Genomic DNA, 25,000 nt, shown 5'->3' on the forward strand with positions numbered 1-25,000 from the left:
AATGTGGCCTCTGTCCTTTGATCATTACACTGGATTAGTGGGGAATCTTTGCTTACTTGCAACCCCATGGGCTATACAGTCCATGGAATTCTCCAGGCCAGAATACTGGAGAGGGTAGCTGTTCCCTTCTCCAGGGGATCTTCCCAACCCATGGATTGAAGCCATGTCTCCCACGTTGCAGGGGGATTCTTTACCGGCTGAGACATCAGGGAAGCTCTTGCTTACTTAGGGAGAATCATAGTAGCAGTAACATTAAGTCCTTACATTTGTTCTGCCATTTGTGTATGTCCCACTAAAATCAAAATCCATATCAAGAACACAGAATAATCAGATTTTTTTTAATCACTTTCCCAATTTCGTTCCATCCCTGAGTTCTCCTTTTTGCCCCACAACCTCCTCATGGCAACTTTCACCTCTGTATTTCTGAGTGTGTAGATGATGGGGTTCAGCATGGGGGTGACCACCGTGTAGAACACGGCCACCAGTTTGTCCTCAGTGAAGGTGGAGGGGGGCCGCATGTAGAGGAAGATGGCAGGTCCAAAGAACAAGATGACCACCGTGATGTGAGAGGCGCAGGTGGAGAGGGCTTTGCGTCTGCCCTCTGCTGAATGGTTCCTCAAGCTGAGCAGGATGACAACGTATGAGGAAAGCAAGAGGAGGAAGGAGCACAGAGCAATTAATCCACTGTTGGCCAACACAACGACCCCCTCCACAGAGGTGTCAGTGCAGGCAAGCTTGAACAAGGGATGGAGGTCACAGAAGTAGTGGTCAATCACGTTGGGACCGCAGAAGGGCAATTGGATGGTGATGAGAACCTGAATTATGGAGTGAAAGAAGCCTCCAAGCCAGGAACCAGCTACTAATATGTAACACAGTTGACGGTTCATAATGCTCATATAATGAAGAGGTTTGCAGATGGCCACGTAGCGGTCATAGGCCATCACCGTGAGCAGGAAGATCTCAGCAACTCCAAACAAGTGAAAGAAGAATATCTGAGCCACACAGCCCTCCAGGGAGATGGTCTTAATCTCGGAAAGTAAGTCTGTGATGAATTTGGGGACAACAGTGGAGGAGTAGCTGATCTCCACCAGCGACAGGTGGCTAAGGAAGAAGTACATGGGGGCACGCAGGCTCTTCCTGACTCTAACCGTCAGGACGATGAGGCCGTTGCCCACCACCGTGGCCAAGTACACGGGCAGAAACACCACAAAGCACGCTCTCTGCACCTCTGGGTCCTGGAAAAGACCGCTGAAAATTAACTCAGTCACGTTATTTGTACGCACCATGGAATCCACTCGAAGAAGATGGATTTAAGAGATGAGACCTGTGATAAAACAAACAGTCATAACACCCAGTCCTTCATGTTTACTCAGCACTTTCTGTTGATGGAACTCTTTCACACACAGTATCTGACTGGTTAATTTATTTGATCACTAATATAGTAAATGTTTGTTCAGTAGCCCACTTTATGCAAGATGTGATTCAATATACCTCACAAAAACTCTATAATCTCCATATCCTAAGTGAGAAAACTGAGGCTCAGAGAAGTTGAGAATTAACCAAAACTTCCAGAAAGAAATGGATTCAGAACAAGAACCAGATTATTTTATTCTAATATGTTATTTCAAGGAAACCACACTGAAAAAAATAATTACTATCCTACTATCCTCAGCATTAATTACTATCTTCAGCATTAATAGCCATATATATATATACATATACACACACACACATATATAAAAAAGACTATAATATATATTAATATATATGAATGACTAACAATTATCCCATCCTCATCACACCTTGTGTTAGAAATTCTCAAGTGAACTTCTGCCCCTGAATCTCTTGTTTTCTCCTTTTGTTCCCCAGAAATGCCAATCCCATTGATAATCCTCCCTTTCTAAAGAATGCCTTTGATATTTTCTTTGTATAAGTTAGACAAGTTTCTGAATTATTTCAGATCTATGATTTCACTCAATCCCACAGCTTTATGAATTTTTACCAAAATTTTTTGAAATTTTTGACACTGGAGACCAAGGTAAAAATCTAGGAGTTGTTGAGAATATAGCTTACTATCAAAGACAGTTTAAATATAATACTTTCACTTAAAAATAATATTATAATATTGTATATTATATATTACATTATAATACATTCATTTAAATATAAAACATTCACCAGTTTGCTATTTTCTGTCTTCCAGTCCGGTTTCCCAGACATTGAGAAACATTTTTTTTTGCCAGCAAGAGGTAAGGATTTATTTTAATTCTTTGGCCAAATATTTTATTAAGGACCTCCCATGTGCCTCAGAGATCCAGGATGTATGAAAGAAGAAAGATGGCTCTCACCCTTAGGAAGCTTGCAACTTCATGCAGTTAAATGGCACATGTATTAATGAGGCAGAAAAAACAGTGAAGACTTCCTCTGCTTTTAAAACTACTTTGAAATATCTCATTCCTCTTATTTTTCCCTTCTGTCTCTTCTGCACCCATTGTGAAATAGATTAATCACCTCCTTTCTCCCCAGTTTTTCTCTTGATGAGAATTTGAAGACATATACAAGGTGAAAATATGCTAAGAGAATCCTCAGTAAGTTACTTGGCTAAAACTGGGGAAGAAATGGGGCATTAAAAGGTTAAAAAGGGGGGAGCACCCAGAAAACACAACTGAGCGGGAGAGATGAAGCAAGATGGAGTTCCCTGAGTCAAGCCTGGTGCTCTGCGACAACATAAAAGGATGGGATGGGGGAGGGGAGGGAGGGGGGATACATGTATAATTATGGCTGACTCATGTTGTCATATGGCAGAAACCAACACAACACTGTAAAGCCATTTTCCTCCAAGTAAAAAAATAAATTTAAAAAAAAGATGGGGCACCCTTACTGGTTCAGGGAAATAAGAAAGAAAGAAGGTATTAAAAACAACCCAAAGAGGCTGTGAAACAGTTTCGTGCCTTAAGAAGGCTAAAGCCCCGGATGTTCACCATTTTCATTGTCAAGCTACAGTGTCAGTAACTATTGCCCTTTATGCAGCTTCCGCTGTGTGCTGGACTGTGATAAACATGTTATAATCCTTTCCTCATGTAAATCTTCCTACCACTTTGAGGTAGTGAATGGAAAGGTGAGGAAACTGTGACTCAGAGAGGTTAAGTTACTTACCCAAAGAAACACAGTTTATGAGTGGTTAAGTCAAGGCTGAAACCCAGGTCAGTCTAGAAGAGGGAGGAAGACCCTCCTTCACCATGGGCAAGGGATGAACCCGAGGAAGGAGAGCTAATAAGGAAAGAGCATAATACATGAATGACACTTTTCTAGTGATGATAAAAGCACTATAGTACACTCCCTCGTATGGCTCAAAGAAAAACATAGCCTTAGCTATTGGTTCAGTCTCTGATGCCACAATATTTTTACAGGAGTACCTGATCCTTAGGTGAAGAAATACATCTGTATACCTTAGAGTCCAGAGTAGACATCAGAGTGTACTGTAGTGAGTGCTAAAACAGGACAAGGTCGTCAAAAAGGGCATGTCTTCAACAAAGTTGGAGGAACAATAGAAAGGCAATATTAATGCCTCAGGGGAATTCCTGGAGCCTCTTATTTATGGGCAATGGGGGAAAAAATGTAAAATAAGTAACAGTAATCATCTTAATTGCCACCAGAAGTAAAGAAAGCCAACTTTTAAGAGAGAAAAGCAACAACCAGGTTTTGTACAAAGTGACCCATTCCCAGGTACCTCGTATGTCTATTTAACCTAGTCCAAGCTACCACTATCTCGTGGCTGGATTACTACCATATGCTCCTAACCACTCTTGCTGCTTCCACTTTCTCTCCTAAAGTATATTCTCCAGCTAGCAGAGTCAGCAAGATCCTCTTAAAAGATCAGTCAGATTGTGTCTCACACATACATCCTCTAAAGAGGAAAAAACACCATCTCTACCAAAGTCTTTCCTGGCTCCCACAGGAAAAAAAAGCTACAGAGTGGTTATGTCTGTTATGTGGTTCCCACTCTTTCCCTGGCCACTGACCCCATCGCTCTTTCATTTTCTCAGTGTTTGTCAACCACAGGATGTAGGACAAAATAGGGACACTCCAGACTCGTTCTAGGGTCTTGACCAACATGTAATGTCATGGCATAGCATAGAACTATCAGTAAACTACAGCTAAAAGTGATCAACTTCTTGTTATAATGTTTGACTTAATATTTCCTTTTTGATAGCTTGAATCTATGCCATTATGATCTTTTGGTGGAGGGAATAGTTCCAGGTTCATGGATTGCTGGACAGAGGGAAACAAAATACAGTAAGGACACCTAGTTGAGCTGACTTTCACTCTCCTCCCAGAACAGTCTAGAGAAGTGGTTATAAGAGCAAGTATTGCAGCTAGCAGCCAATTCTTAACTCTGTCATCACATATCACATGTCCTTGGGAACAGGTTTTCTCATTTTCTTAGAATGGGGCAACAATTCATATGTGACATGTTTGTTGCATGAATTAGATATGAGATAAAATATATAAAGCACTTAAGAGGGTTGCCTGGCAAATAGGAAGTTCTCAATCAATAGGGGCTATTATTAGCTCAGACTTCCTGGTATTTATTTACATTTCTCTCTGGTTTCTCTTTCCCACTAGTCCAAGAGAAAGACAGTCCATAACTAATTACCTCTTCTGTTCTACATCATTTCTCCAGATAAAACCCTTACTGTGGAATTAAGGATTACAAGATGACCCGTGGGTTGCATGTAAAAACCTAGGTAGGTAAATGATGGTCTAGACCCTAACTAGTTAGAATTTCCTCCTCTAACTTGGGGGCTTCCCAGGTGGCTCAGTGGAAAAGAATCCGCCTGCCAATGCAGGCGACACCAGAGCCTTGGGTTCAATCCCTGTGTCAGGAAGATCCCTAGAAGGAAACTGACCCACCGCAGTATTTGTGCCGGGATAATCCCAAGGACAGAGGAGCCTGGCTGGCCACAGCCATGGGGTCACAAAGAGTCAGACACGGCTGAACACACACACAAGAATGAGCATAGAGTCCCAACGAGAGAAATCTAATAAGGACATGATAATAAAGTGATAGAGAGCCTGAAGACTTATTGCTATAAGCTCAAATTACTTCACGAGAGCCTCCTTCCCACTTTGTACCTCCAAGTGGTATTTCATGGACTCCCAGAATGTAAAAGCCAAAAAAAAAAAAAAAAAGAAAACCTTTAGGAAACATCCTGTCCAGGCCTCTCCCTTTTATAGAAGGAGAAACCCAAGATCCAAAGAGGAAGAGTGACTCACCCCAGATCACACAGGGATTCGGAGCCTCTCACATTCCATCAACCTGTGAAATCCTCTGGGAACACCATTACCTACCCGTATGGGTAATGTTCAGTATTAGAGCACGGAGTTGAACATGAAGGGTTTTCTCCTTAGGCAAAGGAAATATTTCTCCTTCTGTTGTAAGAACTCTTCACTCAAACAGATGTCCCGGGCTGAGGAGAGAAGGTTTTCTTCACAGAAAAACCCTTCCACTGGGCTTTTTTCTCTGCACTAAAGGCCCTTAGTGAGTTAATCCACTTCATCTCAGCCAAGACGCCAGGTGAGACTGAAGACATTTTAGAGCTGAAAAGAAATCTGTAGACTGTTAACTCAACCTTCTCGATTTACCCATGAAGCAACCGAGGGCCAGAGAGTTTAACTGACTTCTTAAAGTCACACAGCTATTTTTTGGTCAGGCTGCTGAGGCACTATTTCTGAAATACTAGGATTATCTCTAGTGATTTTCATTTTGTGATTGCTGTTGCCAACTAGCAGTATCAGTTTTGCTACCATATGACAAAACCCCACAGCCCTGTGATATTTTAGAAAATGAACAGCCTATGGTGATGTGGATAAATCACAAAGGGAAAGATTTAGGAAATTGGTCCCATAGCCAATCTTTCAATCAACTATTTAGAAACAGGAAAATAGCTACCAAAAACAACTAACCAGTAAGCTTTAGGTCCTGCTGTTGGTTTAGGAAACCTACTCGCTCTCTAGAAAACCAAAGATGGTTTTTCACTATGGAGATGCTTGAACTATTTAAAATAAGTTGAGTCACATGCTGTGATCAAGGGACCAAATTTCCCAGTGGCTTTTTGTCTCTAGTGTGAAACTTTTCCAAGAAACGGAGTTAAGAAAAAGTTCAAAATGTGTGTCGATTAATTTAGAGAACTTTGAGAAGTTAACAAACATCCAGTAATTATGCTCTGAGAGAGAGAAACTAAAAACACGACATTAGGAGGGTTTTCGACCCAACTTTCTGAGCTGCCATGGGAGTATGAGTCTCAAGAGAGAAAAGAGGTCTGGCCCAGGGGAAGGGACTACAAATCGGATGACTTCAGGCGAGTTCCTTCATCTCTACGGGTTGCAGTTCTACAGACATAAAATGACAGAATCAGACTAGATTTTCTTTTGTGTCCCTTCTCACTCTAACCACCTGTGCTTCAAGGTCACTTAGACTTAAGTACCACACAAGCAATGATGATGATCATGATCAAAATAATAATAATCACTGCCATTTCCTGAGCGCCTACCATGTACCAGGCATTATACCGAACATTTTGTAACCATCATCTCCTCATCACAGCAGTCCTACAGGCAGATTTTCTCTTTTGTTTTTTTAGTGTACAGATTGACACTTCTTTTTTTAAAACTTTTATTGGAATATAATTGATTTACATTGCTGTGTTAGTTTCAACAGCAAAGTAAATGAGTTGTACATGTACATGTAGCCACTCATTTTAGGGTTTTTTGTTTGTTTTTTAAATTCTTTTCCCATCTAGCCTATGGGAATATTGAGTAGAGTCCCCTGTGCTGTAAAAAAAGGTTCTTATCAGTTACCTATTTTATATAAAGTAGTGTGTATATGGAACTTCTCTGGTAGTTCAGCTGGTAAAGAATCGGCCTGCAATGCAGAAGACCCTGGCTCAATTCCTGGATAGGAAAGATCCCCAGAGAAGGGATAGGCTGCCCACTCCACGATTCTTGGGCTTCCCTGGTGTCTCAGATGGTAAAGAATCCACGTTCAATGTGGAAGACCTGGGTTCGATCCGTAGCTTGGGAAGACCCACTGGAGTAGGACATGGCAACCCACTCCAGTATTCTTGCCTGGAGAATCCCCATGGATTGAGGAGCCTGGTGGGCTACAGTTTATGGGGTCACAAAGAGCTGGACACAGCTAAAGCAACTAGGTTTTTATATATATACCATTATATATAATCTCATGGTAAACACAAACCAAAAATCTATAATAGACATACACTTAAAAAGATAATGTAATTCAAACGTAACACTGTAGTCATCAAATCATAAGAGAAGAGCACAAAAGAAAGAAAAAGGAATGAAAAATAACTATAAAAACAACCACAAGACAATTAACAAAATGGTAATAAGTACATAACTATCAATAATTATTTTAATATAAATGGACTGAATGCTTCAATCTAAAGGCATAAAGTGGTTAAGTAAATAGAAAAAGCAAGATTAATATACAGGCTGCTTATAGGAGATTCACTTCAGATCTACAGACACACAGACTGAAAGTGAAGGAATGGAAAAAAAATATTCTATGAAAATGGAAATCAAAAGAAAAGGCATATAGCAATGCTTATATCAGACAAAATATGCTGTTAAAAACTGTGATAAGAGACAAAAAAGGAAAATGCACAATGATGAGAGGTCAATCCAAGGAGATATGAAATTATAAATATATATGCAGCCAGCAGAGGAGCACCTAAATGCATAAAGGAAATGTTAACAGACGGAAAGGAAGTGGAAGCTTGCACTCCACCTCCCTCACCCATCTCCTTCTACGCACCGCTCCCCTCTGGCAGCCATCGGTTTGTTCTCTGCACCTGTGACTCTGTTTCTGCTTTGCTGTGCCTGTCCACCTGTTTTGTCTTTTATTTTGTTCTATAAGAGAGGAGGGTTTGAGGGTTTGTGCTCTCCCACATGCCTCCTATCCTCCTCATCCAGGCTTATAGCTTCAGTTTCCTGCCCTGTAAGACTGGGTAAGTTATAAATAACAGAAATTTTATAGATCTGAAGGCTGGAAAGTCCAAGACGAAGGCACCAAAGGATTCGGTGTCTGGTAAAATCCAAATTATATATAAAGGACTTCTACAGATCAATAACAAAAGATAACTAACCTAAAAATGAAAAAAAAAGTAGGGGCCTTTTACAAAACTATCAAAATGGCATGATAGTCAAGAAACAGCATTCAATGTTAAAATATTCTAAATCAAAACAGTAAAAGACACAGATTTTAAAATAAAGCTACTCCTTGGAGTTCAAGGATAGATAATGGGATAGGCTAGAGAATAAGCATGCAGACTTAAGTTATTGATAACGCTCAACACTTGGATTACATTATGGCTTACAGGTATTTACTTATTAAAATAATACTGAACAGGTTGTGCATGGAACAATGATGATTGAGGGCCTCAAAACCACAATCCTGATTACATCAATTCAGTTCAACCGAGGCCTTAAACACAAAACAAGAAACCATGCAATGCCTATAAAGTGTTTATAATAATGCAGAACACATAATAAGTATTTAACCAACGGAATCCATTATAGTTAAACTAAAGGAGGGTATCCATGGTGATCCAAACCCAGGGACCATAAAAAGCAGTCATCTCCCAAGAGGGTTCCCACATTGACCAATGCAGTGGGGAAAGTTTTGTGTATCTTTAGTCAGAATTTTCAACAGGGAAAGCAGCTTGGAAGGCTCAAGGGAGCTCATTACTCAGGAGAGGGACAGCACAGCATTCTCTAGGGAAAAAGGGGCTTTTCCTTCTCCTTCTCAAGCCATAGCATTTGGATTTGAAAGAGCCCTAAACCAGGACTCTTGACCAAATTTACACTGAGGTGACGAGCAACTCTGGATCTCGGAGAGAAAGTAAGTTAACTTTGGAATGTTCTCAGTCACATATTTGTATTCTACATTTATCCCCTGTCCTTCCTGTTTACTGAAAACCTGCCAAGATCTTAACAATGTAAAAACTTAGCTTTGCTCTAGGCATCAAAACAAATGACCTTGCTTTGTGACCAAGGCAGCAATTCTAAGGAATAAATGGGGGACTATTTTTCAGGAGACACCAAGTAATCTCAAAGATGATGGTTTTATATATTAAGGTCAAAATAAACAGAAGATACCTAAAGGAGTCAAAAATGCATCTACACCAGACTTTTGGAAAGCCACCTCTTTCAGGACAAGTGTGATGATTGATTTTCTCAGGGATTGAGCATCCAGTCAGGCAGTGGAATTTAGCATTTGGAGAAGCCTAAAGTCTCATCCGTTAGATTTTGCCGTGATCCACAATCAGCTACCGATTGAAAGCTTCTGGCATATGTGGAAAAATCCACGCCTAGTTCCACCACCATGTGGCAGGTAACAGTGTGGGGAGGGAAGATGGGTAAAAGGATCTTGCCGAGTCCCAGACTCTGGCAGGATAACAGGAGAGCTTGAATATGCTTCTCCATGATCAGAACGCTTTTCTAAGACGGTGCCTGTCCTACAGTCAAAACGACTGTCCAGTTAAAAGCCGGTGGGTCTATGGAGGGCACAGATGTCAGGACTCCACTAACTTATCAGACTACTGGTGTCCCTCTTGGTTACTTAGATTTTATTTAAGTTAATTAAAATGGCAGTTCTCTCCCAGAGACCCTAGAAGAATAAAGAAGACCTCAAAAGTGAAAGTCTCCCAGTCATGTCTGACTCTTTGAGACCCCATGAACATGGGGTCCATGGAATTCTCCACGTAAGAATACTGGGGTGGGTAACAGTTCCCTTCTCCAGGGGATCTTCCCAACCCAGGGATCAAACCCAGGTCTCCCACATTGCAGGCAGATTCTTCACCAGCTCAGCCACCAGGGAAGCCCAAGAATACTGGAGTGGGCTGCCTATCCCTTCTCAGGCAGATCTTCCCGACCCAGGAATCAAACTGGGGTCTTCTGCATTGCAGGTGGATTCTTTACCAAGTTGGCTACCAGGGAAGCCCAAGAAGCCCTCAAACATGACCATAATATCTAATTTAATTGTAGCGACACTGTGGAATATGTAGAACTAGCCCCATTATTTGCATAAGAAATAAAACCGAGTAAGAAAAACTAAGTTTATCCACAGTCATAGCTGGTCATTGGTAGAACAAAGATTCAATTGTTGTAAAATATTGTCTTAGCCTGTGCTAATTATATCACTTAAATGTAAAATTTCCATTGGCCTTTAAAAAATATGAACCTTCCTATTAAGAAGACCTCAAACCTATTTTCACTTTCATGCATTGGAAAAGGAAATGGCAACCCACTCCAGTGTTCTTGCCTGGAGAATCCCAGGGACGGGGAGCCTGGTGGGCTGCCATCCATGGGGCTGCACAGAGTCGGACACGACTGAAGCGACTTAGCAGCAGCAGCAGCAGCAAACCTATTATTAGTTCTCCATACTTCAGAGTGTTACAACAACTAAATTAGATATTTTGGTCACACACTGAGACCAGAGCCTAATCCTCAGTACAGTACTGTGGTAAAGAAACAGAATACAAGCCACATTGTCATTTTAAATACTTTTGTAACCACGTAATAAAAGTAAAAGAAATAGGTTAGAATTTATTTTTGTAATTTGATAGAGTGCCTGAAGAACTATGGCCAAAGTTCGTGACATTATATAGGAGGAAGTGATCAAGACCATCCCTAAGAAAAAGAAATGCAAAAAGGCAAAATGGTTGTCTGAGGAGGCCTTACAAACAGCTGACAAAAGAAAAGAAGTGAAAGACAAAGGAGAAGAGGAAAGATATACCCATCTAAATGCAGAGTTCCAAAGAATAGCAAGGAGAGAAAAGAAAGCCTTCTTTAGTGATCAATGCAAACAACAGAGGAAACCAATAGAATAGGAAAGACTAGAGATCTCTTCAAGAAAATTAGAGATGCCAAGGGACCATTTCATGCAAAGATGGGCTCAATAAAGGATAGAAATGGTATAGACCTAACAGAAGCAGAAGATATTAAGAAAAAGTGGCAAGAATACACAGAAGAACTATACAAAAAAAAATCTTAATGACCCAGATAACCACGATGGTGTCACTCACCTAGATCCAGACAACCTGAAGTGCAAAGTCAAGTGGGCCTTAGGAAGCATCAATAATATCACAAAGCTATTGGAGGTGATGGAATTCCAGCTGAGCTTTCAAGTTCTCAAAGAAGATGCTTTTAAAGTGCTGCACTCAATATGGCAGCAAATTTGGAAAACTCAGCAGTGGGCACAGGACTGAAAAAGGTTAAGTTTTCATTCTAATCCCTAAGAAAGGCAATGACAAAGGATGTTCAAACTACCACATAATTGCACTCATAACACAATGCTAGCAAAGTAATACTCAAAATTCTCCAAGTGAGGCTTCAACAGGACATGAAATGAGAACTTCCAGACATTCAAGCTGGATTTAGAAAAGTCAGAGGAACCAGAAATCAAATTACCAACATCCACTGGATCATACAAAAAGCAAGAGAGTTTCAGAAAAACATCTACTTCTGGTTTATTGACTATGCCAAAGCCTTTGACTGTGTGGATCACAACAAAATGTGGAAAAAAGATGGGAATACCAGGCCATCTCACCTGTCTCCTGAGAAACATGTATGCAGGTGAAGAAACAGCAGCTAGAACCGGACATGGAACAACAGTCTGGTTCCAAATTGGTAAAGGAGTAAGGCTGTATATTGTCACCCTGCTTATTTAACTTCTATGCAGAGCACATCATGCAAAATGCTGGAATGGATGAAACATAAGCTGGAATCAAGATTGCTGGGAGAAATATCAATAACCTCAGATATGCAGATGACACCACTCTTATGGCAGAAATTTAAGAAGAACTAAAGAGCCTCTTGATAAAAGTGAAAGAAGAGAGTGAAAAAGCTGGCTTAAAAATCAACATTCAAAAAGCTGAGATCATGGCCTCCAGTCCCATCCCTTCATTCAAAAAGCTGAGATCATGGCATCCAGTCCCATCCCTTCATGGCAAATAGATGGGGAAACAATGGAAACAGTGACAGACTTCATTTTCTTGGGCTTCAAAATCACTGCAGATGGTGACTGCAGCCATGCAATTAAAAGATGCTTACTCCTTGGAAGAAAAGCTATGACCAACATAGAAAGCATATTAAAAAGCAGAGACATTACTTTGCCCACAAAGGTCTGTCTAGTCAAAGCTATGGTTTTTCCAATAGTCATGTATGGATGTGAGAGTTGAACCATAAAGAAAGCTGAGCACCAAAGAATTGATGCTTTTGAACGGTGGTGTTGGAAAAGACTCTTGAGAGTCCCTTGGACTGCAAGGAGAGCAAACCAGTCCATCTTAAAAGAAATCAGTCCTGAATATTTATTGGAAGGACTGATGCTGAAGCTAAAACTCCAATATTTTGGCGACCTCATGTGAAGAACTGACTCATTGGAGAAGACCCTGATGCTGGAAAAGATTGAAGGCAGGAGGAGAAGGGGATTACAGAGGATAAGATGGTTGGATGGCATCACTGACTCAATGGAGATGAGTTTGAGTAAGCTCCAGGAGTTGGTGATGGACAGGGGGGCCTGGTGTGCTGCAGTCCATGGGGTTGCTAAGAGTCGGACATGACTGAGTGACCGAACTAAACTGAACTGATTTTTGTAATATTAAAATCTTGTTTAACTCAATTACACAAATTTTTATGATGTCAAACATTTTATATCACTTTACTTTTACAAATTAAATTTAAATAAAATTGAAAGTTCAGTTTTTTAATCACACTGTCCATACAGCAGGTATTCGGTACTCACAGTGAGCGACCCTATTCCACACAGCAGACAAAGTAGGTGCTCAACTAATTACTGTAAGGAGAGGTGGGAAGAAAACGTGGCTACAGCAGACCAGATACCGGGAAACTACTGGTAATACTATTACATGTGATTAAGTCCTCATGCTTATTTTTTTTAATGCCTTAATTTCAGAGACATGGATACTGAAGTTGAAATGACATGATGACAGATTTCCACTAAAATAATTTGGAACAAAAAAGTAAGGAAAAAGAGAGATCCATGAAGCAAATGTAGTTAAAATAATTTTATCACAGAATTATTGTGGTAAAAAATCATTTTTTAATCTGAGTAATGAGATGGTTAGATAGCATCACTGACTCAGTGGGCATGAGACTGAGCAAGCTCTGAGAGACACTGAAGAACAGGGAAGCCTGGGGTGCTGCAGTTCGTGGGGTGACAAAGAGTCAGACATGACTTAGTGGCTAAACAACAAGTATATGAGCACGCATTATCTCTATTCTACGTATATTTGAAAAGTTTCATATCAAAATGTAAGTACTGGAAATTGAGTTGGAAAATCAAAAGGCATAATTCAGTGAGCACTTCCCATATGCTGGACTAGGTTTGGTACTTGAAACAATTCTCTGAAGTAGTCAGTAGCTTTCCATTTGAAAGATGAAGTTTAAAAAAGCTTAAATGACTTGCCAAACTAATAAACCAACACAAAAATAAATACACATTGTCCCCACCTTTATACATCTTTGGTTCAAAGGGACACAAAAACAATAAAAGAAAGAAATCATATTCAATGAGAGTGATTCTTTGTATTGGAGAGATAACCATACATTTCATGATATAACATTAACTGGAGGAAGCCCTGGTGTTCTCTAGAGGGACTGACCCTCTAGAGTCAATCCTTTGACCAAAGAAATTAGGTCTCAGTGAAGACAAATAACTTACCCCAAATCTCACAGTTGGTCATTGTCGGAGGCACTACTAACCTAATTGAGAACTGGTACCTCCCCAATCCTGTAACAATGTCAAGTAAAATCTGAAGGTTTGAGTATCTTGCAAATGGTATTTCCATTTTGTGAAGCCTCTGTGCACTTTCTCAAACTTCTAAACAGATGAGAATAGACAAAAAGTGAAGTCCCAGAATAATATAATAATCTAATGTGATAAAACTCATCATTCAAAAAACTGGCCAGCTTAAAACTCAGCATTCAAAAAACTGAGATGATGGCATCTGGTCCCATCACTTTATGGCAAATAGATGCAGAAACAATGGAAACAGTGACAGACTTTAATTTCTTGGGCTCCAAAATCACTGCAGATGGTGATTGCAGCCATGCAATTAAAAGACGCTTACTGCTTTGAAGGAAAGTTATGACCAACCTAGACAGCATATTAAAAAGCAGAGACATTACTTTGCTGACAAAGGTCCGTCTAGTCAAAGCTGTGGTTTTTCCAGTAGTCATGTATGGATGTGAGAGTTGGACCATAAAGAAAGCTGAGCACTGAAGAATTGATGCTTTTGATCTGTGGTGTTGGAGAAGACTCTTGAGAGTCCTTTGGACAGCAAGGAGATCCAACCAGTTCATCCTAAAGGAATCAGTTCTGAATATTCATTGGGATAGTCACTGAAACTGAAACTCCAATACTTTGGCCACCTCATGCAAAGAACTGAGTCATTGGAAAAGACCTTGATGCTGGAAAAGATTGAAGGCAGGAGAAGGGGACGACAGAGGATGAGATGGTTGGATGGCATCACTAACTCGATGGACATGAGTTTGAGCAAGCTCTGGGAGTTGGTGATGGACAGGGAAGCCTGGTGTGTTGCAGTCCATGGGGTTGCAAAGAGTCGGACATGACTGAACTGAACTAAACTGAATGTGATAAAGACAATCAGGCTGACAGTAATTTGGGAGGCCAAAGAGCTACACAGAAGGCTCATTACACCCCAGGTCTGGCTCAAAGTTGTACATTTGAAGACATGTATCAATACTTATGATCACAAATGTGCGTATACTTAACATAGATTCCATATTTCCCTTGTGGCTCAGCTGGTAAAGAATCCACCTGCAATGCAGGAGACCTGGGTTCAGTCCCTGGGCTGGGAAGATCCCCTGGAGAAGAAAGAATCTACCAACTCCAGTATTCTAGCCTAGAGAATTCCATGGACTGTATAGTCCATGGGGTTGCAAAGAGTCAGACACGACTGAGCGACTTTCACTTCACTTCACGTTCCATATATCAACTGCAACATAGGGAAATAGCATCCTGAAATAGAAGAGTGGACTTTATCACTTGGAAACTTGATTTAAAAAGAAGATATACAATATTGTAAGGTAATTAGCCTCCAACTAATAAAAAATAAATGGAAAAATAAATAAATAAAAAGAAGATATAATTTAAATTCTCAAGCAACTATGATTCAGACACCTGACAAGTGGAGAACCTAGACTCCAGGCCTAAATATATTTAAAGGCCATCAGATTTTCTTTTCTCTCCTCTTGCTCCCTCTGTCCCACCCTTAGTCTCACATAATTTTAAGAAACAGAGTATAATGAAACCAAAACCTTTAAGGGAGGAACTTTGTGAATAACTGCTAAAAAATAAAAACAATAATGTTATATCATGTGCCCCAATCTAATCGTCCTTTATCCTTTTTCCAACAGGTAAAACACAAAGCACTCCTCTCTTGTAAACTTCCATGTTTCATGGGAAATAATGTTACTGAATTTATCCTCCTGGGTCTTTCCCAAAATAAGGAAGTACAGCAACTATGCTTCATTTTATTCCTACTCTTTTACATAATCCTCATGACAGGAAATTTTTTCATTATAATGACTGTTCTAAGAAGCCCAAACCTCAGCTCTCCGATGTACTTCTTCCTCAGCTTCCTATCCTTTGTTGACATCTGCTATTCCTCTGTCACGGCTCCCAAGCTGATTATTGACTTTCAAGTCAAGGACACAAGAATCTCTTTTGTTGGCTGTATGCTCCAGCTCTTTTTCTCGCACCTGTTTGGCTGCACAGAAATCTTTATCCTCACAGTGATGGCCTATGACAGGTACGTGGCCATCTGTAAGCCTCTGCACTATTTGACCATCATGGACTGGAGATTCTGCTCCCTCTTGCTGGTGTTCTGCTGGCTGGGAGAGTTTGTGCATACTTTTGTCCAGACCATGCTCACCGTACAACTGCCCTTCTGTGGCCCCAACCTGATTGACCACTACTTCTGTGATGTCCAACCTTTACTGAAGCTGGCTTGCACAGACACGTATGTGGCGGGGCTCGTGGTGGTGGCCAACAGCGGCATGATTTCACTGAGCTCCTTTGTCATTCTTGTTGGTTCTTACACTGTCATCTTGCTTTCTTTCAAGACCTGCTCATCAGAGGGGAGGCGCAAGGCTCTGTCCACATGTACTTCCCATATCATTGTGGTCATCTTGTTTTTCGTCCCCTGCCTCTTCATGTACCTGAGACCTCCCACCACTTTCCCTGAGGACAAGATAGTGGCTGTATTTTACACCATCATCACACCCATGTTGAACCCTCTGGTCTACACCCTGAGAAACATGGAGGTGAAAAATGCCATGAAGAGACTATGGATCAAGAGGCTGTTGGGGAGAAATAGGAGAGACCCTGATAGGAAGTTCAGTGTACTGGCACAGCCTCAGTTGTACCAGATTCCAAAAATGGTTGCTGAGAATAGTCAGTAATCAGCCCCTAATCTCATCACACCAATAAGCAATTTAATATTAATCCAATATAAAGAGTCTTGGATTTGAAGTCTAAAGGCCTAGTTTGGAGGACCTACCTTACTTGTCACTAGTGGTTTGACTTTAGCGATACTCAAATATCTGATAAGAGATATTCCCTACTGGGAGCCCTGAGTGGCTTAAACATTTGTACAGAGCATTCTGACGTCAAACATAGTCTGTTCCATAGCAGATAGTTTTGCTGTCTCTGGGCAATGCCTCTAAGTCATGAGTATGTCAGGCATGTCAGATCTGAGCAAGCTCGGGGAGTTGATGACGGACAGGGAAGCCTGGCATGCTGCAGTCCATGGGCTCGCAGAGAGTCAGATATGACTGAGTGATTGAACTGAACTGAACTGATGTCAGGTATATCAGTTCAGTCATTCAGTCATGTCTGACTCTTTGCGACCCCATGGACTGCAGCACACCAGGCTTCCCTGTCCACCACCAATTCCCAGAGCTTGCACAGACTCATGTCCATCGAGTCTGTGATGCCATGCAACCATCTCATCCTCTGTCATCCTCTTCTCTTTCCGCCTTCAATCTTTCCCAGCATCAGGGTCTTTTCAAATGAGTCAGTTTTTCGTGTCAGGTGGACAATGTATTGGAGTTGCAGCTTCAGCATCAGTCCTTCCAATGAATATTCAGCACTGATTTCCCTTAAGATTGACTGGTTTGCTCTCCTTGCAGTCCAAGGGACTCTCAAGAGTCTTCTCCAACACCACAGTTCAAAAGCATCAATTCTTCGGCACTCAGCTTTCTTTATGGTCCAACTCTCACATCCACACATGACTACTGAAAAACCATAGCTTTGACTAGACAGACCTTTGTGGGCAAAGTAATGTCTCTGCTTTTTAATACGCTGTCTAGGTTTACTAATAAAGGGATGATACCAAAACCAAATGCTGAAGTGGATTTCACTCTCCTTTGCCTTGCATGTTTCTCAATTTGTTAAATGGATTGACGCTACTCTTCCAACCACTTCCCAGGGTTATATAGAGAATCAAATGAGACAGAACTGCAGGTGAAAGCAATTTTTCCATGATAGGAGCTGCATTCGTGGATGTTACTGTTCTTACCATTAACTTGGCAACTCCAGACACCTAGGCAACTTACGTTTTAAGAATTTAATTTGAGGTGAAGGAGTTTCTCTCACATAGCTTTCTTTAAACTGTTCATTGATGGGAATTGTTTCTATGGATGCTACAGTACAAGCGATGCTAGATTCAGAATGTTTAAAAACACTGCTCACTACTGGACTACCTGCGTGAAGGAAAGGGGCTTTAGTGGATGCTGTGGTGAGCCACCCACAGGCCCCTTCATTCCCTCAGCTGCCCAGAGGGATGGCTGCTACTGTCTGACTCCTAATTCCTCTCCAGACACTGCCATCCCCCAGGGCAGCACCAGAATCATATCCTCGTCTGCAGCAGACAGCATACAAGAATGGTCAAGGTAACAACCTCTTTAACAAGTGGTGCTGGGAAAACTGGTCAACCACTTGTAAAAGAATGAAACTAGAACACTTTCTAACACCATACACAAAAATAAACTCAAAATGGATTAAAGATCTAAATGTAAGACCAGAAACTATAAAACTCCTAGAGGAGAACATAGGCAAAGCACTCTCCAACATAAATCACAGCAGGATCCTCTTATGACCCACCTCCCAGAATATTGGAAATAAAAGCAAAAATAAACAAATGGGACCTAATGAAACTTAAAAGTTTTTGCACAACAAAGGTAACTATAAGCAAGGTGAAAAGACAGCCCTCAGATTGGGAGAAAATAATAGCAAACGAAGCAACAGACAAAGGATTAATCTCAAAAATATACAAGCAACTCCTGAAGCTCAATTCCAGAAAAAAAAAATGACCCAATCAAAAAATGGGCCAAAGAACTAAACAGACATTTCTCCAAAGAAGACATACAGATGGCTAACAAACACATGAAAAGATGCTCAACATCACTCATTATCAGAGAAATGCAAATCAAAATCACAATGAGGTACCATTACACGCCAGTCAGGATGGCTGCTATCCAAAAGTCTACAAGCAATGAATGCTGGAGAGGGCGTGGAGGAAAGGGAACCCTCTTACACTGTTGGTGGGAATGCAAACTAGTACAGCCATTATGGAGAACAGTGTGGAGAGTCCTTAAAAAACTGGAATTAGAACTGCCATATGACCCAGCAATCCCACTTCTGGGCATACACACCAAGGAAACCAGATCTGAAAGAGACATGTGCACCCCAATGTTCATCGCAGCACTGTTTATAATAGCCAGGACATGGAAGCAACCTAGATGCCCATCAGCAGACGAATGGATGAGGAAGCTGTGGTACATATACACCATGGAATATTACTCAGCCATTAAAAAGAATTCATTTGAATCAGTTCTAATGAGATGGATGAAACTGGAGCCCATTATACAGAGTGAAGTAAGCCAGAAAGATAAAGATCATTACAGCATACTAACACATATATACGGGATTTAGAAAGATGGTAATGATACCCTATATGCAGGACAGAAAAAGAGACACAGATGTACAGAACAGACTTTTGGACTCTGTGGGAGAAGGCAAGGGTGGGATGTTTCAAGAGAACAGCATCAAAACATGTATATTATCTATAGTGAAACAGATCACCAGTCCAGGTTGGATGCATGAGACAAGTGCTTGGGTCTGGTGCATTGGGAAGATCCAGAGGGAGCGGGTAGAGAGGTGGGAGGGGGGATCGGGATGGGGAATACATGTAAATCCATGGATGATTCATGTCAATGTATGACAAAACCCACTACAATATTATAAAGTAATTGGCCTCCAACTAATAAAAATTAAAAAAAAAAAAAAAAAGAATGGTCAAGGTAATGGTGAGAAGACCTGGACCTCCTGCCTCAATTTGAGACAACCCCAAAGGGCCATCCCAGATCTAAAGCTCCTTGGGGGACCCTCCCAGATCTTTTTGTCACTGTATCATGGTTTGACTTGCCCCTCTGCCCAATTCTGCCCTCTTCATTGTTATACAGAAGTTAAAACTGGGAGCACTTCCCAATAAATGTTTACACACACACTCAACCTGAGAGATGTTGCCTAGGGAGTTCAACCATTGACATAGGTTTACAGTAAAAGGGGGAAATATATGCAAATATTAAAATAATTTAAATTCAGTTTGCATGTCTTGAAGAGAAGAGAGTTCTACTTTCTGAGAAGGTTTACTAACTTGTTTAAACAATAGCCAGAACAGATCAACATGTACAGGTTAAATCTTGAAGTAGCAATGCAATAAACAGCCCATGATTTTTACATGATGGCCTAGCACCTTCAACCTCTCATCACTGAAACCCAAGAAGTTTGAACAGTTCTGAGTAGTGAGGTTGTTTATCTTTCAGGAGATATAAAATCTCCTGAGGGATAAGGAAGTAAACCTGGCTTTCTTTGAGCACTAAATGGAGAGTTTTAAAATTTCAAGAAAGGTGCTCTGAAAAGCTGACCTCCTGGGGGCATAGTACCTGGTGTAGGGATCCCACATGCCTATGTCTAAGGGCAGTACAGGCTATGGGCCGGTTGATGACTACTGACTGGCTACAGAAGCAGGAACCATAGCAGTTGTTGTATGCTAATTTTTGTGTGTATGCATGTAGTAATCGTTGTATGCTATCCTTCCTTTTTTCCACTACTTTATATCAAGAGCATAGTAGTAGCTAACATTTTAGGATTCAGATGAGATAATGACTGAACTGACAGCATCCCACAGAACTATGACTAATTTCCTTTGTAGAGAACATAAACCACAGACCAGATGAGGTTGATAGCAGATGATGAGAGCCCTCAGGATGGACTCCTGAACCCCTCTGTTTGTGCTCCAGCACCACCCTCCACTCTGATTCACTGTGCAGTGAGGGTCCCCCGGAGTGACCTTCATGGTCCTCCACGCGACCTTCACGGTCCCCCGCAGCGACCTTCAATGGTCCCCCCCGCAGCGACCTTCACGGTCCCCCGCAGCGACCTTCATGGCCCCCCACAGCGACCTTCATGGTCCCCCGCAGCAACCTTCATGGTCCCCCGCAGCGACCTTCAATGGCCCCCCGCAGCGACCTTCATGGCCCCCCGCAGCGACCTTCATGGTCCTCCCGCAGTGACCTTCAATGACCCCCCGCAGTGACCTTCAATGGTCCCCCGCAGCGACCTTCACGGCCCCCCGCAGTGACCTTCAGTGGTCCCCCGCAGCGACCTTCATGGCCCCCCGCAGCGACCTTCAATGGCCCCCCGCAGCGACCTTCAATGGTCCCCCGGAGCGACCTTCATGGCCCCCCGCAGCGACCTTCAATGGTCCCCCGCAGCGACCTTCAATGGTTCCCCGCAGCGACCTTCATGGCCCCCCGCAGCGACCTTCAATGGTCCCCCGCAGCGACCTTCATGGCCCCCCGCAGTGACCTTCATGGCCGCCCGCAGCGACCTTCAATGGTCCCCCGCAGCGACCTTCACGGCCCCCCGCAGCGACCTTCACGGCCCCCCGCAGTGACCTTCAATGGTCCCCCGCAGCGACCTTCACGGCCCCCCGCAGTGACCTTCACGGCCCCCCGCAGCGGCCTTCAAGGCCCCCCGCAGGGACCTTCAATGGCCCCCCGCAGTGACCTTCAATGGTCCCCCGCAGCGACCTTCACGGCCCCCCACAGCGACCTTCAATGGCCCCCCGCAGCGACCTTCATGGCCCCCCGCAGCGACCTTCAATGGCCCCCCGCAGTGACCTTCAATGGTCCCCCGCAGCGACCTTCAATGGCCCCCCGCAGTGACCTTCAATGGTCCCCCGCAGCGACCTTCACGGCCCCCCGCAGCGACCTTCAATGGCCCCCCGCAGCGACCTTCACGGCCCCCCCGCAGCGACCTTCAATGGCCCCCCGCAGCGACCTTCAATGGCCCCCCGCAGCGACCTTCACGGCCCCCCGCAGTGGCCTTCATGGCCCCCCGCAGCGACCTTCAATGGCCCCCCGCAGTGACCTTCATGTCCTCCACAGTGACCTTCATGTCCTCCACAGTGACCTTCATGGCCCCCCACAGCGACCTTCATGTCCTCCACAGCGACCTTCATGTCCTCCACAGTGACCTTCATGGCCCCCCACAGCGACCTTCATGTCCTCCACAGCGACCTTCATGTCCTCCACAGTGACCTTCATGGTCCTCTGCAGCGACCTTCAATGGTTCCCCGCAGCGACCTTCATGGCCCCCCGCAGCGACCTTCAATGGTCCCCCGCAGCGACCTTCATGGCCCCCCGCAGTGACCTTCATGGCCGCCCGCAGCGACCTTCATGGACTGCTTCAGTGAGTTTTTCTACTGTAATAAACACAAAGAAAACTGAAAAGAGATATAACTCCCCAGATCTTCCTGTCACATTTTTCATTTCTCTGCCAAATTGTCACTTGCCTCAAAAAAGTCTCAAGACCTCAGGAGAGATGCAATGCTGAGTGTCTCTGATTTCTAGTCACTGAGATCACTATCGCTTTCAACAAGGACCCTGGACATGAAATTTTTCTTCACTCTGCTCCAAATAAATAGAGTCAACCCTCTCTAGAAGTGTAGATACCTGTCCTTACAGACTGATGCTCTCCCCCAAAAGAACGTCTAAACCATGTAACTAGTAGGTGAGTGGATGGGGACAGGCTCAAAATAAAATGCCCAAAGATTCCTGCTCTTCTTTCCAAGGTTGGGTAAATTTTCCTGGATAAGCACTTCCCAGTTTGTTGTATGCTTCTGGTCAATATCCAGGGGTTTCAAATCACTATTTTTGACGAACTTGTCCAGCTTCATTGTTGCTCCTTAGAGTTAGGTTTTGTGAGCTACTTAATCATCTATTTTGAAAGTCATACCTTCACAAACCTTATGTTTAGTGGTTAAACATTATATACAAATATCAAAATATACTGAAACTTTAAATAATGAAATTAGGAAATCTTTGGTACATGGATAAGCATAAAGTACAGCAAAATAATAGTTTAAATGTATAGATGTTTTGTGTGGTATGAATATAGGGGTTCCTGCTAGTCCCATGAGGAGGTGAAAGGTGGCTGGAAGTTGGGGGATCTTCTCTGGGAGCTTCGATGAGGAGATAACCCTACAACAGGGGCTACAGGACCAACGGCCTGACACAGAGGCCACCTGGAAGAGATGGTTGAGATTCAGATGAGCCAAGATGAGCCCAAAGCCGCAAAGGAGAATGAGAAGTCACTACACATACTATATAATATCTCATAAATCAATAGGAAATCTCTCTCATTAATCTGCTCCTCCCTCCCACAGGCACACAGCTAGCCCACATTGCTGACCACTGCTGTAGTCAGGAGTGAATGTAAATAGGATCTCTCCAATAAAAGGCGAGGAGTGACGTGGACCACTTTCAGCCCTGGCCACAGGAAGCCTCCCATGAATGCACTCCACATTCTTTCCTTTGGCACTGCCTGGATGCAGATAATACTGAGTCTCAGTAGATGTCGATCATGATTAATTGTATGTGTCAACTTGACTGCACCACATGATGCCAAATATCTGGTTAAACATTATTTCTGGGTGTGCCCATGAAGATGTTTCTGGAAAAGATTGGCATTTTCAGCTTTACTCAGTAGACTGAGTAAAGCATATTTCCCTCCCTCATGACAATATATCATCCAATCCATTGAGGTCCTGTTCGGTTCAGTTCAGTTCAGTAGCTCAGTCATGTCCAATTCTTTGCGGCCCCATGAACCACATCACGCCAGGCCTCCCTGTCCATCAGCAACTCCCAGAGTCCACCCAAACTCATGTCCATTGAGTCGGTGATGCCATCCAACCATCCCATCCTCTGTCGTCCCCTTCTCCTCCTGCCCTCAATCTTTCCCAGCATCAGGGTCTTTTCCAATGAGTCAGCTCTTCGCATCAGGAGGCCAAAGTATTGGAGTTTCAGCTTCAACATCAGCCCTTCCAATGAACACCCAGGTCCTGAATAGCCAATAAATAAATAAACAATTTTTAAATTTATGAAAAAGAAATGATGGCTGAAAATTTCCCTGACCTGGAGAAAGAAACAGACATCCAGATCCAAGAAGCCCAGGGAGTTACATAAGATGTGTACAAAGAGACTCACACCAAGACACATTATCATTCAACTGGCAAAGTTAACGACAAGGAGGCAATCTTTAAAAGCAATAAGAGAAAAACAACTTCTATGTAAAAGGAAACCCCCATAATACTATCAACAGATTTTTCAGCAGAAGCTTTGTAGGCCATAAAGCAACAATGTGCCAAGAGGGGAAAAAAATGCCCCCAAGAATACTCTACCCAGCAAAGTTGTCTTCCAGAATTGAAGGAGGGATCAAGAGTTTTACAAACAAGCAAACGTTGAAGGAATTGATCACCATTAGACCAGTCCTATAAGACATGTTAAAGGAAATTCTTCAACTAAAGTGAAAGGACTCTAATTAGTAACAGCAAAACATATGAAAATATAAATCTCACTGATAAATATATAGCTAAATTCAAAATACTCCAATGCTATAACAGTGATGAGTAAATCACTTATAACTCTAGTATGATGGCTAAAAAATAAAAGTATTAAAAATAACTATAACTACAATAGTTTGTTAACAGACATACATAGTAAAAAGACACAAATTGTGATGTCAAAAACATAAATGTTTGGGGTACTAAAAACGTGAAGCTTCAGTATGCATTCAGACTTAAGTTGTCATCAGCTTAAAATAGACTATTATAAATATGTTTCATGTAAGTCTTAAGGTAAACAAAGCAAAAAGCTATAGTAGATACCCAAAAGATAAAAAAAAAGAAAGGAAACTAGGCTTAGGAATCACAAAGGAAGAAACCAAGAGGAAGAAAGAAACAAAGGAATTATAAAACAGCTGGAAAACAATTAAATAAAAATGGCAATAGTAAGTTCATACCAATTAATAATTACATTAAATGTGAATGAATAGAATTCTCCAACCAAACGACATAGAGTGTCTCAGTGAATTAAAAAGATAAGACCCAACTATATGATGCCTATACCCCTTCAACTTTAAGATATAGAGTGAAAGTGAAAGAATGGAAAAAGATATTCCAAGCAATGGAAACCAAAAGAGAGCAGGAGTTGCTGCTCTCATATCAGAAAAAAAAATCGACTTTCAAAGAACATAACAAGAGGAACTTCCCTGGTGGCCCAGTTCTTCAGGATCTGCCTTCCAATGCACGGGACTCATGTTCGATCCCTGGTCTTGGAACTAAGACCCAGCATGCTGCCCAGCAAATAAACCCACACACTGCAACCACTGAGCCCCCACACTCTGAGCCCCCGCACTCTTCCAGCCACAACTAGAAAATCCACGTGCCACAAGGAAACATCCCACGATGCAGCGAAGATCCTGCATGTTGCAACTAAGACCTGTCACAGCCAAATAAACAAACAA

At 42.3% G+C, this 25,000-nt stretch overlaps 1 protein-coding gene across 3 annotated transcripts in view; it reads right to left on the bottom strand.

Annotated features, from left to right (window-relative positions):
* Window positions 1-324: 324 nt before the first annotated feature.
* Window positions 325-25,000, bottom strand: part of LOC110138512 (olfactory receptor 4B1-like) — a 33,090-nt gene continuing 8,414 nt past the window's right edge. Inside the window, exons 1-2 of one of the 3 annotated variants that reach the window (XM_070472989.1) lie at window positions 2,349-4,888; window positions 325-1,235 (exon numbers count right to left, since the gene is read on the bottom strand). In XM_070472989.1, coding sequence (XP_070329090.1) covers window positions 339-1,118 — 780 coding nt within the window. In that variant the 5' untranslated portion in view covers window positions 1,119-1,235; window positions 2,349-4,888 and the 3' untranslated portion in view covers window positions 325-338. Of the gene's footprint in view, window positions 4,889-25,000 lie in introns of those variants that run through there. The other 2 variants (XM_070472990.1, XM_070472988.1) reach the window with 2 other exon arrangements.

Source organism: Odocoileus virginianus, chromosome 10, assembly GCF_023699985.2.
Source record: "Odocoileus virginianus isolate 20LAN1187 ecotype Illinois chromosome 10, Ovbor_1.2, whole genome shotgun sequence".
NCBI lineage: Eukaryota > Metazoa > Chordata > Mammalia > Artiodactyla > Cervidae > Odocoileus > Odocoileus virginianus.